Below are 20,173 nucleotides of genomic sequence, written 5' to 3'. Positions count from 1 at the left end.
ATGTTAGGGAAAATACTTTCTAAACAAAAAGAGATACATAACTGTAAGATGATATTAACTAGCATTATTATAAAACTTTTAAAAAATGAACCTTCTGAATTATAATGAAAAATGTTAACATAAAGTATAAAAGTAGTAATTTATGGTATACATAGATTTTCCTAAATATTTGAAATTAGGGTTTTTGTGTAAAATCATAAAAAGTGGAGTTCAGTTGCTCAAATTCAAAAATTAAAATCAATTACTGTACATTTAGGGGTGTTAAACTTGTTATAAGTATCTAGCTTAATTTTCTAAGTATTTGGTGTTATTATTTGCTGATTATTATTATTTCTATACTATACTTGCCAAGTAGTTGCTATGTTTGAAATACATATTTTGCCAGGTAAGTACCTTAAAATAACATACTTTTAAATGACTTAAGGGATGAAGAACAATTTGTTTGTAAAAATGACTCACTTAAGGTGAAGGATAACTGTGGCTTTAGAATTTCTTAGGTGTGTTAGTCATCTCCTACTAGATATTAACTTAATAACTCAGATGTATTTTATCTACAGTATCAGCTAAAAATTTGGAGACCTACCTTTAAAATCTGGTGAAACTCATCTTTGCCAATTGTGTCTTTTTATTAGAGCTAATTAATTGTTGTTTGGTTAAACATTGATAATTATGAAGGAAAGAGAAGTACTAATGAACATGTATTTTTACAACTACATCACTGGTTATAGTGAAACCTCATTACTTTAGTATTCAGGGATGGGGAAGAAGACCACTAAGGAGTTCAAGTCCTAACATTTTATTTAAAGCATCTAAACAGTCCTAACTATCAATAGCTTGGAATAAAATTGATCACGTTGATAACTTAGCATGCATTCATTATGGCTCTTGTTTTTTCTCGTTTGTTGACAGTTGCTCTACTTTCTCACATGATTAATTTGGGGCTTGTCTGAAGTTAAAATTACCTGGTTGTAAGGAATGATTAAGATCTAACTTCCTATCGAATCATGTTATTTGCATTTAAATTTCAGATACTAGGAAAATGACATAATGTCTGAGATTTGAATTAAAGTCCTAAAAGTCCCCACCAAAAACAAGCACAAATAAGTTGTTATGGCTCTGCTTCAGTAAATGATCTCAGATTTGTATCAAAGCAATATGATTTTGTATGACAGATTCAAAATGGAAATAGAGCAATGAAATATCTTTTTTTAGAGAAGTAAATTATTTGTGCAGAGGATTTGACATTACTAGAGCATGACTTTTGCAGGTAACAATTCAATGTTAAATGTGTAAGCAACATCATGACAAAACCATTTTTGTGCTCTTTAAATACAAGTACTCAAGTAAAAAAAAAATCCTTTAGCAAATAAGTTTAATTTCTGCTTCATCCATTATTTTTATTTGTTATCAGATACAAGGATTTTAGTGGCCCCCCAAAAAAAGTTTTTTTATTTTATTTACTAATAGAAATTATTTATTTTATTTACTGACGGAAAAGCCAGAGTTGTGTGTGTGTGCTGCCATGAATAAAAGTGTGCTGTTGCATTCAACCTTTTGATCTATAGGTGAAGTTAGGGGAAATATAACGTTAGGGGTGGGCTAATGTAATCTAGAACTAAAGTGTTAGAACCCTTGAGAAAACTAGAAAACTGGAAATATAGAAGACTGAATGGTTCTAGAGATAATTCATGATAAGAGTTTGTTAGCCTTTGCAACCAATGTGATATGGGAGAAAAAAAAAGGGAAGGGGGTTTTGTGTTTGTCTTTAAAGTACTTTCATCATATGCTTGAAGAGGGAAAAAGAAACAGTGATAGCCTAGATTGTAATGAAATAGTTGCTAAAGATGATTTCTGAAAATGACAGTAAACTTATCTTCATGGGAAATCGGTAAAAATAGGCATTTTTTTCTTTCTCTTTCATTCATTATGGTACCACAAATAACTGTTTCCATAAGTTTATGTATCATACTTGTGAGCCTGTGCTGTTATATTGAGATATAAAGATGTCTGTAAAGACATTTTAAATCCAGGAAATTATGTATTTTACCTTGAATTTATTTTTTTTCAGTATATGAAGTTTATTGTCAAATTGGTTTCCATACAACACCCAGTGCTCATCCCAAAAGGTGCCCTCCTCACTACCCATCACCCACCCTTCCTCCCTCCCACCCCCATCAACCCTCAGTTTGTTCTCAGTTTTTCAACGTTTATTTATTTTTCAGAGAGAGAGAGACAGAGCACGAACGGGGGAGGGGCAGAGAGAGAGGGAGACACAGAATCGGAAACAGGCTCCAGGCTCTGAGCCATCAGCCCAGAGCCCGACGCGGGGCTCAAACTCACGGACCGCGAGATCGTGACCTGGCTGAAGTCGGACGCTTAACCGACTGCGCCACCCAGGCGCCCCTGTTCTCAGTTTTTAAGAGTCTCTTATGCTTTGGCTCTCTTCCACTCTAACCTCTTTTTTTTTTTCCTTCCCCTCCCCCATGGGTTTCTGTTAAGTTTCTCAGGATCCACATAAGAGTGAAAACATATGGTATCTGTCTTTCTCTGTATGGCTTATTTCACTTAGCATCACACTCTCCAGTTCCATCCATGTTGCTACAAAGGGCCATATTTCATTCTTTCTCATTGCCACGTAGTACTCCATTGTTATTTTACCTTGAATTTAAACAGTAGTTATTGTCTCTCTGTGTTCTCTTTGTAAACAAAGGTATCAACATGGAGCAGATGCTTTCAGATAGTTCCCTAGAGCTCTATAGAAGAGCATTTGATTACCACCTCTGAGGGAAGGAAGGGAGTCTGGCTTCAGGATCTCTCCATTCTTGTTTTAGCTGCGTAATTCTATTTTCATCTATTTTACATGCTGGGATTTTCTGTCAGATTCTTTAGCACTAGGAAAAAACATGAAAACCACTAGTCTATGTGATCTCTAAGGATGTTCTTAGTTCAAACACTTGTTTTTTTTTTTAAGTTTATTTACTTTGAGAGATAGAGTATATGCACTCTGGTTAGAGGTGGGAGGAGGGGCAGAGAGGAGAAAGAGAGTCCTAGGCAGACTCTGTGCCAACACGGGGCTCAATGCCACAAACTGTGAGATCATGACCTGAGCTGGAGTCAGGATTCGGATGCTTAACCGATTGAACCACCCAGGCAGCCCTTTAGTTGAAACACTTTTTTTTAATCAATGTTAAATAAATTCAGCTAAACCAACCTACATAAATTATTGCTAGTATAATGAAATAGAGAACTTGTATTTGAGTCCTCAGTCTGCTATCCATTACCCTCAAATATGCACTTAACTTCCCAGGTCCTATTTTCCATCTGTAAAATGGGATAAAGAGTTGCCTTGCTTAACACTGAGTTGTTTTAAGGTCAAATTTATGATCATATTTTGCTTGAATACAGTAGTCCCTTCTTATTTGCAGAGGATAAGTTCCAAGACCCCCAATAGAAGCCTGAAACTGCAGATACTACCGAACTCTCTATACTGTGTTTTTTCCTATGTATATGTACTTGTGATAAAGTTTAGTTTATAAATTAAGCACAGTAAGAGTTTACAATGATAACTAACAATAAAATATAACAGTCATAACAGTATACTATTAAAGAAGTTATGTGCATGTGCTCTTTCTTTTTCTCCAAATATCTTCTTGTATTTATACTCCCCCTTGTGATGATATGAGATGATAAAATGTCTCATGAGATAAAGTGAGGTGAATGACGCAGGCATTGTGACCAAGGTTTTGATGCTGTGTCAGAAGATCATCTGCTGTTGGACTGTAGTTGACTGCAAGTATCTGAAAGATACTTATCTGCAGATAAGAGGGTACTACTGTATGTCAGGGCACCCCGGTGGCTCAGCCAGTTAAGCATCCAACTCTGGATTTCAGCTCAGGTCATAATCTCATGGTTTGTGAGTTCAAGCCCCTTTCGGGCTCTGCGCTGACAGTGTGGAAGCCTGTTTGGAGTTCTCTTTCTCCCTCACTCTCTGCTCCTTTCGCAAAATAAACGTGAAAAAATTTAAAGGGTACAACTACATATCAAATTTCAGGTTAGATCCAGTCAGCAAACTTTTTCTTTATAGGTCCAAATAGTAAATATTTTAGGCTTTGTGGGGCACATAAAGTCTGGCCATGGGCTGCAATTTGCAAATCCCTGCTTTTATTATTAATATCTAATTATTTGAAGTTATTAATTGTCAAACCATCAATAAGAACGATAGAAATTAATCCCAATTAAGAGTGAAGGTTACCCTGCTCCTATCTGGTTTGATTTTTGGTATCGGTTTATTTCTACTACCATATAGTAAATCAATTATAATTTGTGGGAGTCACTCAGAACTAGCTCTATGGCTGTTAGATTTCAGTCAGTTATAAAATTACATACAGGATTTTAAAAATTGTCATCTAAACATACATTCCATGAGATTGAATTGGCCTGCATTTGATAATGAGCAAATACATTGTGTTATTAAAAAAAGTCAAGTTGAAGGAAAATGGAGCTTGTTGTATATGCTTTTTATAATATTCTTTAAAATTAATTTTAAAATGGTAATTCTCATTTAGGAATTATTATTAAATTATTATTATCCTCTTGCAGCTTGTATGAGGTACTCTGTGAATACTGAAGCTTCATTGGACAGCACAGATGATGAACATCCTGAAAAACCAATTAAAACTAGAATAATACTGAAAATTCAGCAAAACATAGGTATTTAATTTCTTTTATAACATTGAAAAGATATTTTGAATTTTGAGTTTTCTTATTATTTTAAAATTATTTCCATTCCATTTTTGCTTTCTTAGAAGTACTGGTTTAAGGAGTATTTGAGTATTATGGAAAGTGCTAGATCCTGGAGATGGAAAGATTTATAAATAATGCATTATCTCAAGTGCCCTCGAACATGATACTTTCTGTTAATTTTTTTGGTGTTTTTAGAAGAAAAACATGTTGAGTTTTGGGACTCAGTTAGTATAGTTGGGCCAGTGCTTCGCAAACTGGTGTTCTTTGCAAAACTGTTAATGTAGAAGATTTTGGTATGTGTTCTATGAAAAAAGTCAAATGCAAGTCTGGAAATTCATAATGAATTTCAAAATTTTATTTATTTATTTATTTATTTATTTATTTATTTATTTTTAAATATATGAAATTTATTGTCAAATTGGTTTCTGTACAACACCCAGTGCTCATCCCAACAGGTGCCCTCCTCAGTACCCATCACCCACCCTCCCCTCCCTCCCACCCCCCATCAACCCTCAGTTCTCAGTTTTTAAGAGTCTCTTATGCTTTGGCTCTCTCCCACTCTAACCTCTTTTTTTTTTTTTTTTCTTCCCCTCCCCCATGGGTTTCTGTTAAGTTTCTCAGGATCCACATAAGAGTGAACATGTATAGTATCTGTCTTTCTCTGTATGGCTTATTTCACTTAGCATAATACTCTCCAGTTCCATCCACGTTGCTACAAAGGGCCATATTTCATTCTTTCTCATTGCCACATAGTACTCCATTGTGTATATAAACCACAATTTCTTTATCCATTCATCAGTTGATGGACATTTAGGCTCTTTCCACAATTTGGCTATTGTTGAGAGTGCTACTATAAACATTGGGGTACAAGTGCCCCTATGCATCAGTACTCCTGTATTCCTTGGGTGAATTCCTAGCAGTGCTACTGCTGGGTCATAGGGTAGGTCTATTTTTAATTTTTTGAGGAACCTCCACACTGTTTTCCAGAGTGGCTGCACCAGTTTGCATTCCCACCAACAGTGCAAGAGGGTTCCCATTTCTCCACATCCTCTCCAGCATCTGTAGTCTCCTGATTTGTTCATTTTGGCCACTCTGACTGGCGTGAGGTGATATCTGAGTGTGGTTTTGATTTGTATTTCCCTGATGAGGAGCGACGTTGAGCATCTTTTCATGTGCCTGTTGGCCATCTGGATATCTTCTTTAGAGAAGTGTCTATTCATGTTTTCTGCCCATTTCTTCACTGGATTATTTGTTTTCGGGTGTGGAGTTTGGTGAGCTTTTTATAGATTTTGGATACTAGCCCTTTGTCCGATATGTCATTTGAATTTCAAAATTTTAAAGGCTCCAAGAAGTGTGGCAGTCACTTTAACATTGTTCAGACTTACTAATGGAAGAACATGTAGACTGTTGTTAAGTGGAATGCCAATTTGAAAAATGCTTTGTAAGCATTAAGACTTTTGACTGAGAGAAGTTAGGAAATTTAGTTGTTTTTGTCACTTACTCATTAGCTGATTACCCAAATTCTTTGTACCAAAGTGTGTGTATATGTGTGGGTCTGTGTCTGGACTTCTCTGGTCAGTTTTGTTTTGGTTAACTTACAATTATCAGAAAAAAAATGAATAAAAATAAAAGTTACCAGCACAGGCTTACTAATTCTTAGATTTTATAATGGTGGAATCTGAGTTTTTGTAGTTTTAATAGCTACACAATTGACTTTGCCTTGTAACGTTTGAGACACACTGCTCATTGGAGCTCTCTTATGGTTTAAGCTAGTTACCATGAGATGGCTTGGATGTCATTGTACATATTTATTTTATTTAATTAATTTATTTTTTAAAACTGTATTTAAATCCAACCAATTAATATATAGTGTAATAATGGTTTCAGGAATAAAATTCAGTGATTCATCACTTACATATAAGACCCAGTACTCATCCCAACAAGTACCCTCTTTAGTACGCATCACCCATTTAGCCCACCCCCTCTACCACCCCTCCAGCAACCCTCAGTTTGTTCTCTGTATTTAAGAATCTCTTATGGTTTGTCTCCTGCTCTGTTTTTATCTTATTTTTCTTTTCCTTCCCCTATGTTCATCTGTTGTGTTTCTTAAATTCCACATATGAGTGAAATCATATGGTATTTGTCTTTTCTCTGACTGACTTATTCAGTGTACATATTTATAGAAGGCTTTTTGGGGCACATGGGTGGCTCAGTCAGTTAAGCATCTGATTTCAGCTCAGGTCATGATCTGATGGTTCGTGGGTCAAGCCCCACATCAGGCTCTGTGCTGACAGCATAGATTCTGTCTCTCTCTGCTCCTCTCCCACTCATACTATGTTTCCCTTTCTCTCAAAAATAAATAAACATTAAAAAATTAAAAATAAAAAAAAGAAACCTTTTCAAGTATGTGTGAGTCTTTCTCTTAGGTGAGTACACATGTGTTAAAGAGACATGCTTTTTTTTTTTTTAGGGTTTTGTTTGCTAAGTGGTGAAGTACATGGTTACCAGTTCAACCTTGGCAAACTGTTCAACTTACAGCTGTATTTTCCTCCTCAGACTTTGCTGGCTTTTAGTACATATATGTGTGTGTGGAAGTATATGTGTTTGTGCATGTGTGTCTCGTTTAGGCGCATCAGTCACCTGCATTTCAGAGCTGAGGATCAGTTAAGCCTTTCTTTTGCTCATCCCATTTCCACGTGTTTTGTGTTTGTTTTACTTGTAGGTGTGATTGCAGCGGTTGCAGTTGCAGTCCTTGCTGCGGGGATCTCCTTTCACTACTTCAGTGATTAGGGTGAGACACAAAGAGCTTCCTGATCATCCAGAGAACACTGACCAACAATTATGAATCATAAAGATGCAGACCATCCATCTACATTTCAGACAGTAGCAGCCAGATCTGCTGCCAATAATGCCTACTAGGTGTGTTTCTGACTAAATGGAAATCACTAGCTGCCTCATTTAGCCCTGCTTATATTATAGATGGCTCAGGCTTGCAAAAATAAAGTTGTGCATATAGATGGAAGTTGCATGTCACAAATCCTTATTATCTATTTTCAAAAATGTTCAAAATGATGGCTTACTTTCATAGATTTTAGTCCTCTTGATCTGGATTGCATATTGATCAGGATATTGAAAACGTGAATAGTCAGGGTTGACTGTATATCTTAGTAATAGAATAACTGGAGAAATTTCTAAGAAGTGGGGCAACTACCTATTAGGTGAACTCATACTCTAGGACCTTTCTAAGGCATACTCAGTTACAAAATACTGATTGAGTTCTGGTCAAGGAGTAAGGCAACCTTTTCAGAGAGGTTTGAGTTGGTAAGGATTGCCATAAATCATGTGCTTTCTCAGGTTAGCATATCATACATGTTTTAATATATTAGACATTTACTTCTAGTGGTACATTAGACTAGGTACTACAAAACTAAATCCTGAATAAAACCTACTTTTGAATGCATTAATCGGCTCAAAGACAGTAGGGAAGTTTCTGAGAATCATACCTCTATTTTGACTCCCCCACAAAAATGAACACATTTTGAGTTGGGAATTGTGAATACTCTATTAAACATGCAAGTGGGCAGTGGTTACTCAGATGGCAAATACTAGTTGCAACACTGCCAATATGCAATTTGCCTTGGACTAGAAACAAGGAGATGAATCTGAATCTAACATGCTGTCCTAGCCAGTACAGTTGAAATTGCTACCCAGTTTATAGTATCCTATAAATACTTCTGGCAGAAGCAAGATACAGCCTCAAGATTTCCATAGATTATGATAAAGCAGTATAGATTACCAGTGCAAATCGAAACCAGCTAGCATGAGAAAGTTCCCATAGAAATAATAAGCTTTGGATTCAGTTCTCCAAGGTCTCATCACCAACTTCTATGAAAGATGGAACCACAGGCACAAATGAGAACTAAAGAACTGCTAAAAATGAAAAAAATGTTACTTGAAATTAAAAAAAAAACCAAAACCTCAAGCATGTTGAATATCATGTTAGACTCAACTGAAGACACAATAAATAAACTGTAAGTGAGTTCTAAAGAAATTATCCAGTGCTCAGCAAGGAGAAACAAGGAACAAGAAAATAAAAATATTAAAGAGAAGTTAAGAGATATGGAGAGAAGAATTACAAAGACTAGAAGTATTACGAGGAAAGAATAGAGAGGGGTGGAGGAGTGGCAATATTTGAAGATAACTATTTTCCAGATTTGTTGGAAAAATATGACTTCATGATTTCAGGAAACGTATTATATCCCAGGAATATATGGATCAAATCCATGCCTAACCCAAAGTATTAGAACAAAAAGGTAACCAAATACAAGATTTTAAAAGCAATCAAAGGGACAAAAAGATCACCAATGAAGGCAAGACAGTCACATACTTAGTAGGCTTCTCAATAGCAACAATGTACCCAAAAGATGATGGATTCAAAATTATGAGAAAAACTAATTATCAACTTAGAATTTATATGAAGCAAAACTGAAATGTTCTGATGAAAAACAGATTTTTGCCATCAACAGACTTTCGCTAAAGAAACTGCAAAAGGATGATCTTCAAGAAGGAAAATGATTCCATAAGGATGATCTGAAATTGAAGGACTAGTGAACAAATAAAGTGATAAACATGTAAATCAAGTGTTGTTAATATAAAACAAGTGTAATGAAAAAAGTGTTTTTAAGAAGTAAAACTGTAAAAAAAAAATGTAAAACTAAATAAACATTTTATGCAACATGAATGTGGACTTCTAAAATAGGATATAATTAAAAAACTGGATAGTAGCTTATAAGATGGAAGGAGGGTGGTTAGAATTAAAGTGTTCTGAGGTGCCTTTATTGTTCAGAAAGTGGTTGAAGATACTGTTTAAAGTATGTTGAATATATATGGTAAAATTTCAAGTGTAACTGCTAAAAATAGTAGATAGGGAATGAATCATTGCAAAGGATAAGAAGTTTAAAATAATGGAAAAGGAATACAGTAACAGTACAAAAGGAAGAAATTAGGGGTGGAGAGGGGCAAACTAGATAAAATCATAGTAACAAGTTAAGTAATACTATTAAACTTGAATAGACTAAACCCAGTTCAACAACAGACTGATTAAGTTTTCGAAATCCAGCTGTAGGCTAGGTTTTTTAAAAGATGAAAACACAGACAAATAAAATTTGTGTAGCTTTGGTGATATTAAATCCAAATTAGATTTTATGGTAGTATTATTAAAGATGGAGAAAGCCACCAAATGATAAAAGGATCAATTCACTAGAAATAAATAACAATTTTAAATTTGTATATACTTTGTAAAATGACCTCAAAATACATAAATTATAGGGCTAGACCAACAAATTGAACAATAGAGTCGGAAATTTCACCAGCTCTCAATTATTGGTAAATAAACCAAGTCAAAAATGAATGGAAAACCAAACTTGAATAATACAATCAACATACTGATTCAACAGATTTAAAATAATCAGCAATTAGAGAATATTCTTAGGCATTTTATGTTAGCGAAAGTTGACCATGTATTGGGCATGAAATAAATTACAGTAGTTTTAAAAATCAGTATTAAATGGATAATCAGAAATAAGTTTGAGATCAGTAAGAAATGTTAAGTTTTTTAAAAAGCATACATTTACATGTTTTAAAAACAAATACTTAGAACTTAATTATAAGTACCACGTTTGGAGAAATTGGGTGGTACAGCAGAAACTGCACTGAAGGAAATGACTTTAAATGCTTACATTTTTTAAAAAGCTTGAGTATGTAACTTAAGAAAAGAACAACAGAATAAACAATGTTGAAGCAAGGAGATACAGGCAAGGGAAGAAATCAATGAATTAGAAAATAAAATAATCACAAAGTCAAAGTTGTCTTCATGACAATAAAATTGGCATAATTGAACAAGAAGAAAACAGGGCCCAAGTAGACAACATAAAGATTGAAAAGGATTCTTGGGGCACCTGGGTGGTTCAGTCAGTTGAACTTCAGACTTCAGTGCAGGTCATGATCTCACAGTTGGTGAGTTTGAGCCCTGCATCGGGCTTGCTGCTCAGTGCAGAGCTTGCTTCAGATCCTCTGTCCCCTTCTTTCTCTGCCCTTCCCCTACTTGTGCACTCTCTCAAAAAACATTTTAAAAAAAGGATTCCATAGATATAGCAGAGATGAAAATGCTGAGACTGACAGAAGTATCAATATATTTGAAAACTTAGACAAAATTAAGGTCTAGAAAAATACAATTTCTTTAAATTGTCTAAAGAAGAAATAGACAAGCTAGATAGACTTATTCAATAGTGTTGAAAAGTAAGTAATGAAAATTTTTTTGACAGACTAGCCCACATCTACAGATGTTTCTTTTTCAAGGACAATACTATTTAAACATCTCATGCAAACTCTTCCAAAGACTCTTCAGCTCATTTTGTGGATCCAGTATAACTACTCATAGTAGAACCAGATGACTCCTACATTCAGTAGGAGAAAAGAAAATTCCAGACTCATCCCACACATTAACAGATATTAAAACCAAAAGCGCTATTGATCAGCTGAATTCAACATTATATAAGAAAGGATGGTGCAGTATGACTAAGTTGTATTTATACATTTAAAATCAGGAACTCAGTAAGGATGCTTTTATCACCACTTCTATTCATCACTGTACTGTAGACATAATGAGCAAAGAACAAATCAGACATTTTAAGAGGTTGTGACTGAGCACATGAAAAGATGTTTAATTTCATAAGTCATCAACTAAGACCATGGTGAATATCATTTTACATCCAGTAAAATGAAAAGTTAAGAAATACGACAATATTAATGAAGAAGATTTGCATCAAGAAGACATTTACAGGTAGGGTTGTAAATCAACACACAGTTTGCCCTGGAAAGCAATTTGGCAATATCTTTTAAAGTAAACCATATACATACTCTAATACCTGACCATTCTACTTCTACATATATACCTTAGAGAAATTCTTTCCATATGTATACAAGAGTACATCTGTGAGAATGTTCAAGGCAGCCTTATTTGTAATCACCCAAATGTTTATTGACAAGAAATGAAAAATAAATTATGGGTTTTGTAATTTAATTTAATAGGGAGAATGACCTAAGAAAGCAAGTCTCAGAAGCCTGCAGTATGATAGATAGCTTTTATAAAGTTTAAAAACAAGCAAATCTCATCTATATTACACAGGAACACATGATAATTTTTTTTTAATGTGGCAGAGTGATACAAAAAATTCAGGATGTTGATTACCATTTCAAGGTGGGACTAATGGCAGAGCAGGAAGACAAGAAGGAACAAATGAATAGATGAAACATTATTGGTGATTTTTTAGTTCTTGAGTTGAAATGGGTTACTTGATACTCACTTTATGTACCTAATGGTATTAACATATATATATATATATTTTCTTGGTTGTCTACTACTAACAAATGACCCCCAAACTTAATTGGCTTAAAACAATGACTGTTTCATTTTTTTTTTCCCCACAATTTTGAATTGACAGGAATCAGGTTGCTCTTCACGTGGTGTAGGCTAGAACTACAATTTTCTAGGAGCTTGATTAGGTTTGAAACATCCAAAATAGCTCATTCATATGGTTGGCAGTTGATACTGGCCATCAGCTGGGAACTCACCTATCACACCTCAGTTTTCTTCTGTGTGGCCTGTGTGGCTTGGGGTTTTTCCATCATGGTGACTGGGCTTCTTCCTATCGTAATGACTGGGATTCAAGAAGTAACATCCCAATTGTGAGCATTCCAAGAGGAAAGAAGTAGGACCTGTGCGTCTTTTTGAGGCCCTGGCTTAGAAATCTCAGAACATCACTACATTGTGTTGGTCAAAGTAATCTACAGGACCAGCCTAGATTAAAGATGAAGGAGAAAAAACCTTTACCTCTCAATGGGTATGCATATATGAGAAGGAAAGGATTTGATGGCAACCATCTTTGGAGATTATTATCATAATATACCCTGTGGACTCTGGACATAGCAGTTCATGTTCCTGATGTGGAAAATGAATTCACCACCTCTCAAGACACCTTAAAAGTTTCATCTTTAGATTCAGACTCAAGGCCCATAATCCCATCATTTGAATCAGTTTCAGGTACATGATGAGCCACCTTTACTTCAGCTCTTCTCAATATGAAGATGCATGAACTAAGAAACAAGTTTTCTTCCCCATATATCCATATGGTAAGACCGGCAATAGATTCTTGTCTGAAAGGAGGGAAAATGAGAGGTACAAAGCAGAAAATGGTTCATAGCAATTCTGAACTCCCAACTGGGCACATGTCTCTAAAATCATCATGATTCTAGGCACAGGGAGTGTATGTTAATTAGGGCCTAATTCTTAGCTCTGGCCCTTCCCTGTGAGATTTTGACTCTAATCTGAGTTGTCCTTTTCCATGACAGTGCCTTGTTTGAAGTTGAATAGCTTTCTCAACTTGCTTCCTTGTCTTTGAAGGTTGAAGGCCCAGAAGCCTCTTTTTATTTTGAACTGCCTCTTCCTTTTGGACCAAACTGATGTAATTCCTTTAAAAATATTGTGTATTTTCTATGAATCAAATTATAATCCACTCTATTCAGCAAAAGGCACACCCACAAATCTGTTCAAGATAGGCCTCTCCCTCTACTTTGAGCTAAGTGCCAGGATGCTGAAAGACAACATCCTTAAGAATCAGGTACCAATTGCCTTGCTGAGTGGACTAAAATAAAATACATGCTTATAAGATTCTTAGAAGTCTTTTTGTCTAGCTAAGAGATCTATGAGGCACTGGATTAAATATTTCTGAAGTCTTAAAGGTTATTCTAGCTGTACTCTCAATCCTAACTTAACTTGTGCTTTGTTTTACTTGCAATTCCCTAGAGTTGAGCATTGCCCAGAGGTCATTTCCTCCTCTAGAATTTCTTGCTGGCTGGAAAATGGTGTTCAGGGCCTTTATATTTCCTATAAAGTTTGCTCCAAAACTGAACAGTTTCTTACTTAGTTCATCTCTCTTTCCATCTCTGATCAAAGCCAGTAAAAGTCAGTTGGAATTTTCAGTATTCTGTCTGGAAATCTCCTTGGCCAGATCCACAAGATTATTCAGTTATTTCTTCCAGTTTGTGATTTCCACAAGTTCATTAGTTCTACCTTTCACATTACTGCAGGTGAAAGTGCCTTTCATAACAAGGGTTGCCTTTCAGTAACAATTTTTTCATTGTTCTTGCCATCATTGTTTCCTGAAGGCCTTAAAGCTTTTGTCTCCTTCTAAGTTCCCATGTTAAGGCTACATGTTTTGGCTTTGGCCCAGTGCTACTTTATTTCTAGGCACCAGTTTCTGTTTTGGTTATCTCTTCATAATCATCTCAAAACTTACTGGTACTAGCCATTTTATTAATGGTTTTATTAATCATTTATTTATGATTCTATAGATTGACTGGGTTCAGCTGGCTCAGCTGAAAGGTTCTGCTCCACATGATGTTAGCTTGGGCTTCAGTTATCTAAGGGCTGTGACATCCAAGATAGCTCATCCACATATTTGGCAATTTATCTGCTGCTTTTCCATATAACCTCTCCACATGGCTTAGGCTTCTCAAATCATGGTGGTTGGATTCCAAAAGGAAGAGCCCCAAACATCAGTGTTCAAAAAGCAAGGAAGTGGGAATTGTTACCTCTTAAAGGACTGGGCTTAGAAATCCCAGAATGTCATTCCTCTATATTCTATTGGTCAAAGCAAACAGGGGCAGTATAGTTCCTAGAGGAGAGGGAAAAGAAGTTCACCTCTCAATGGAAGAGTAGCACATGCATACGGGGTGGGAAAGAATTAATGACATTCATCACAGGAGACTTATTATACATATATTCTTTAGTATATGTAAAATATTAAAAATGATAAAAAATACAAGAGAAAGGAGAGAATTCAAGAAGTTACCTAGGGAAATAATTACTATTAATACTCTAAATACATAATCCATATATTATCCTTACCACAAATTTTCTATTTCTTCCTGTTTCAGTTTTGGTAGTGTATATGTTTCTAGGAATTTGTCCATTTCTTCCAGATTACCCATTTTATTGCCATATAATTGCTCATAATATTCTCTTATTATTGTTTTTATTTCTGTTGTGTTGGTTGTGATCTCTCCTCTTTCATTCTTTATTTTATTTATTTGGGTCCTTTTTCTTTTCAATCAAACTGGCTAGTGGTTTATCAATTTTGTTAATTCTTTCGAAGAACCAGCTTCTAAGTCAGCCAGGAGGAGGTCAAACTTTCACTCTTCGCAGATGATATGATACTTTATATGGAAGACCCAAAAGATTCCTCAGTGGGGAAAACTGAGAGCTTTCCCCCAAGGTCAGGAACAAGACCGGGATGTTCACTCTTGCCACCCAAGCTTCCCAAACAAATAATTTTTTTAAAGCAAGTATAACTAAATTAATATCAGGCAAACAAATTTATAGTCATTTGTAAGTGGTCATTACATAATGATAAAATGGAATCCTTTTGCCAGGAATATCTATCAATTTTAAACATATATACCTAACAAAATGTCATAAAATATCACGGCACAAATTGATAGAATACAGGGAGAAAGTGACTAATGTACCATCAGAGATTTTAGTACAGTGCTTGCAATCCTTAATATATCAAGATATCAACAAAAAATTAATATCAATGTAGATATTAACCACATGATCAACAAGCTTGATCTAAGGGAAATATATGAAATACTGCAATCAGTAATTAGCCAACTGATCATTCTTCCCCCTCTAGCACACAAAGATTTTCAAAAGTTAATAAATTAGGATATTGTAAGACAGATTACATTTAGGAACACAATGCAATTAAGTAGAAATTAATAACAAATATATATTTGTTACCAAAACGTGTGTGTGTGTGTGTGTGTGTGTGTGTGTGTATACAACTCCCGTGTCAAGTAATAGAATTATACTGTAAATTTCAAATTATTAAACTTTCACTCTTTGCAGATGACATGATACTTTATATGGAAGACCCAAAAGATTCCATGAGAGAAGGGAAGGGGAAAAAGTAGTTTCAAACAGAGAGGGAGGAAAACCATAAGAGAATCTTAAATACAGAGAACAAACTGAGGGTTGATGGAGAGGCAGGGAGAGGGGAAAATGGGTACTAAGGAGGGCATTTGTTGGGATGAGCACTAGGTGTTGCATGTAAGTGATGAATCATGGGAATCTACTCCTGAAGCCAAGAGCACACTATATACACTGTATGTTAGCTAACTTGGCAATAAATTAAAAATAAAAGTTCTCTCCAGTCCCCCACCAAAATGAAAACAACAACAAAATAAATTTTTAAAATCTCTTAGGGGCGCCTGGGTGGCTCAGTCGGTTGAGCATCCAACTTCGGCTCAGGTCATGATCTCATAGTTCGTGGGTTTGAGCCCCGCATCAGGCTCTGTGCTGACTGCTTGCTCAGAGCCTGGGGCCTGCTTCAGATTCTCTCTCCTTCTCTCTCTCCTCCTCCCTCGCTCACGCTTTGTCTCACTCTATCTCTCAATAAAATAAAAATAAATAAATAAATAAATAAATAAATAAATAAATAATAAAATCTCTTAAATGTGCAAAGTAGTCTGATTGCAGAGGCTAAGACTTCCAATACTATGTTGAATAACAGTGGAAAAGGCAGATTGAGGATGATATTAGCATTGGGTTGTTCATATATGGCTTTTATGATCTTGAGGTATACTCCTTCGATCCCTACTTTCCTGAGGGTTTTTATCAAGAAATGATGCTGTATTTTGTCAAATGCTTTCTCTGCATCTATTGAGAGGATCATATGGTTCTTGTCCTTTCTTTTATTGATGTGATGAATCACATTAATTGTTTTGCGGATATTGAACCAGCCCTGCATCCCAGGTATAAATCCCACTTGGTCGTGGTGAATAATGTTTTTAATGTATTGTTGGATCCGGTTGGCTAATATCTTCTTGAGGATTTTTGCATCCATGTTCATCAGGGAAATTTGTCTATAGTTCTCCTTTTTAGTGTGATCTCTGTCTGGTTTTGGAATCAAGGTAATGCTGGCTGCATAGAAAAAGTTTGGAAGTTTTCCTTCCATTTCTATTTTTTGAAACAGTTTCAAGAGAATAGGTGTTAACTCTTCCTTAAATGTTTGGTAGAATTCCCCTGGAAAGCCATCTGACCCTGGACTCTTGTTTTTTGGCAGATTTTTGATTACTAATTCAATTTCCACCAAAAAACTGCTAGAATTGATTCATGAATTCAGCAAAGTTGCAGGATATAAAATCAATGCACAGAAATTGGTTGAATTCCTATACACCACCAATGAAGCGACAGAAAGAAATCAAGGAATTGATTCCATTTACAGTTGCACAAAAAATCATAAAATACCTAGGAATAAATCTAACCAAAGAGGTGAAAAATCTATACACTGAAAACTGTAAAAAGCTTATGAAAGAAATTGAAGAAGACACCAAAAAATGGAAAAAAGATTCCATGCTCCTGGATAGGAAGAACAAATATTGTTAAAATGTCGATACTACCCAAAGCAATCTACATATTCAATGCAATCCCTATCAAAGTAACATCAGCATTCTTCACAGAGCTAGAACAAATAATCTAAAATTTGTATGGAACCAGAAAAGACCCCCAACTGGCCAAAGTGATCTTGAAAAAGAAAACCAAAGCAGGAGGCATCACAATACCAGACTTCAAGCTATACTACAAAGCTGTAACCATCGAAACAGTATGGTACTGGCACAAGAAGAGACACTCAGATCAATGGAACAGAACAGAGAACCCAGAAATGGACTCACAAATGTATGGCCAACTAATCTTTGATGAAGCAGGAAAGAATATCCAATGGCATAAAGACAGTCTCTTCAGCAAGTGGTGCTGGGAAAACTGGACAGCGACATGAAGAAGAATGAACCTGGGCTACTTTCTTACACCAGACACAAAAATAAACTCAGAATGGATGAAAGACCTCAATGTAAGACAGGAAGCCATCAAAATCATCAAGGAGAAAGCAGGCAAAACCTCTTTGATCTTGGCCACAGCAACTTCTTACTCAACTCGTCTCCAGAGGCAAGGGAAACAAAAGCAAAAATGAGCTACTGTGACCTCATCAAAGTAAAAAGGAAACAATCTTCTGCACAGCAAAGGAAACAATCAGCAACACTATAAGGCAACCGACAGAATGGGAGAAGATATTTGCAAACAACATATCAGATAAAGGGTTAGTATCCAAAATCTATAAAGAACTTATCAAACTCAACACCCCCCAAAAAAATAATCCAGTGAAAAAATGGGCAAAAGACATGAATAGACACTTCTCCAAAGAAGACATCCAGATGGCCAACTGACACATGAAAAAATGCTCCACATCGCTCATCATCAGGGAAATACAAATCAAAACCACAATGAGATACCACACTGCACCTGTCAGAATGGCTAACATTAACAACTCAGGCAACAACAGATGTTGGTGAGGATGTGGGGAAAGAGGATCTCTTTTGCATTGTTGGTGGCAGTGCAAGCTGGTGCAGCCACTCTGGAAAACAGTATGGAGGTTCCTCAAAAAATTAAAAATAGAACTACCCTACAACCGAGCAATTGCCCTACTAGGCATTTATCCAAGGGATACAGGTGTGCTGTTTTGAAGGGACACATGCGCCCTCAAGTTTATAGCAGCACTATCAACAATGGTCAAAGTATGGAAAGAGCCCAAATGTCCACTGATGGATGAACGGATAAAGAAGATGTGGTATATGTATACAATGGAGTATTACTCAGCAATCCAAAAGAATGAAATCTTGCCATTTGCAACTACGTGGATGGAACTGGAGGGTATTACGCTAAGTCAAATTAGTCAGTCAGAAAAAGACAAAAATCATATGATTTCACTGATTTGAGGACTTTAAGAGATAAAACAGATGAACATAAGGGAAGGGAAACAAAAATAATATAAAAACAGGGAGGGGGACAAAACAGAAGAGACTCATAAATATGGAGAACAAACTGAGGGTTGCTGGAGGAGTTGTGGGAGGGGGGATGGGCTAAATGGGTAAGGGGCATTAAGGAATGTACTCCTGAAATCATTGTTGCACTATATGCTAACTAATTTGGATGTAAATTTTAAAAAATAAAAAATAAAATTAAAAAAAGTATTACAAAAAAAATAAAAAAATAAATGTGCAAAGTGGAAAAAATGATGGGAAAATCACATCTGTATTTTTTTTTAATGAATGTGAATGTAATGTACAGCCGTGGTCTTATGCTTCTAAACTTCTGTGGGACTAACACACTTTATTAGTACTAAGTCTCTGAAATTCAAGTCAATTTCATGTGTGATAATCATTGTGTGTTGAAAGTGCATTAATTTGTTAGAACAGGAACCCTGTAGAGGAGATAATCATACCATGTCAGCAATGAATAAATGTCAGCCTTAAAAATGAATTACTGTTTTTGAGATAACATGATTAAATCAAGCTAGTATGTGCTCAGGGATTGGGAGTGGGGAGTGGACATTTTGAAAAATAAAATAGCCTAGGGTGAAACACCTGGTTTTATGAAAGTGGTTTTTTAGAAGCATTATCTTTATACTATGAAAAAAAAAGCTCTGAAAGATAAAAAAGACTTTGATACTTGTTATAGATGAGAGCCTCAAGTAAAGATATTTATTTTATGTTTATGATATCAATTTATGTTTCCTTTGAATGCTATTGCCCAAAAAAGGAAAATCCATAATTGAAAACTGAGATTATGTGCTATATACCTAAGACTTGTTTTGTCTACCAGGGCCATGGCCACCACGGTAATTTTGGAGTTGTGCGGCCTACCGAAGCTTTATCTGGATTCCAGGTAACTTTCCTTTTTCCCCGAAGAATTGACACGGACATGAAATGTATTAAGACAGACTTTCTAATCTTAGGGAATCCCAAATTTTGTTGATAATGTATGCTTTGTATTGGTGACTGGTAAACAAAGAGTATAATGTATCCTAGAGCATAGGCACTAGGATTGGGAGACCAAGGTTAGGTTTAGACTCTACATCTTACTAGGTGTATAAACCTGGACAAGTAAACTAACCATAAACTTCAATTTCTCCATCATCTGTATTAATTAACTCATTTAGTGTATGTGTGTGTGGGAAGACCCTTTCTCAATGTATATGTATACCAAGTCATGGTGTTGTATCCTTTAGACAACTTACAATGTCAGTTACACCTCAATAAAGCTGAAAAATTTTTGTCTCCGTCCTTGAACAGGACATATTAAAACCTTTGCTGTGCCCTCCTCTTAGGGCAGTTGTGAGAATCAAATGAGATAATATATGTTATGTATAACATTATATTATATATAACATAAACCCTGAAATGGAGAAAGTGTTAAAGAGGTAGGGTTGAAAAATTGGAGGTCTTGAAGAACATATACTTTGAGAGTGAAAGT

The 20,173-nt window shown here is 35.5% G+C and overlaps 1 protein-coding gene across 2 annotated transcripts in view; it reads left to right on the top strand.

Annotated features, from left to right (window-relative positions):
- The window catches only part of ODR4 (odr-4 GPCR localization factor homolog), a 44,733-nt gene extending 25,148 nt beyond the window's left edge, over positions 1 to 19,585 (top strand). The window contains exons 13-15 of one of the 2 annotated variants that reach the window (XR_006591994.1): positions 4,600 to 4,710; positions 7,466 to 7,662; positions 19,523 to 19,585. Coding sequence is in view for 1 of the 2 variants with exons in the window: in XM_045049136.1 (XP_044905071.1) it covers positions 4,600 to 4,710; positions 7,466 to 7,533 (179 nt within the window). In the remaining variant the exon portion in view is untranslated. Of the gene's footprint in view, positions 1 to 4,599; positions 4,711 to 7,465; positions 9,485 to 19,522 lie in introns of those variants that run through there. The other variant, XM_045049136.1, reaches the window with a different exon arrangement.
- The last annotated feature ends 588 nt before the right edge of the window (positions 19,586 to 20,173 follow it).

This window comes from Felis catus, chromosome F1, assembly GCF_018350175.1.
Source record: "Felis catus isolate Fca126 chromosome F1, F.catus_Fca126_mat1.0, whole genome shotgun sequence".
NCBI classification, from domain to species: domain Eukaryota; kingdom Metazoa; phylum Chordata; class Mammalia; order Carnivora; family Felidae; genus Felis; species Felis catus.
Note: the sequence above shows the minus strand (reverse complement) of the source record. Positions and strands in the feature narration are given on the sequence as shown.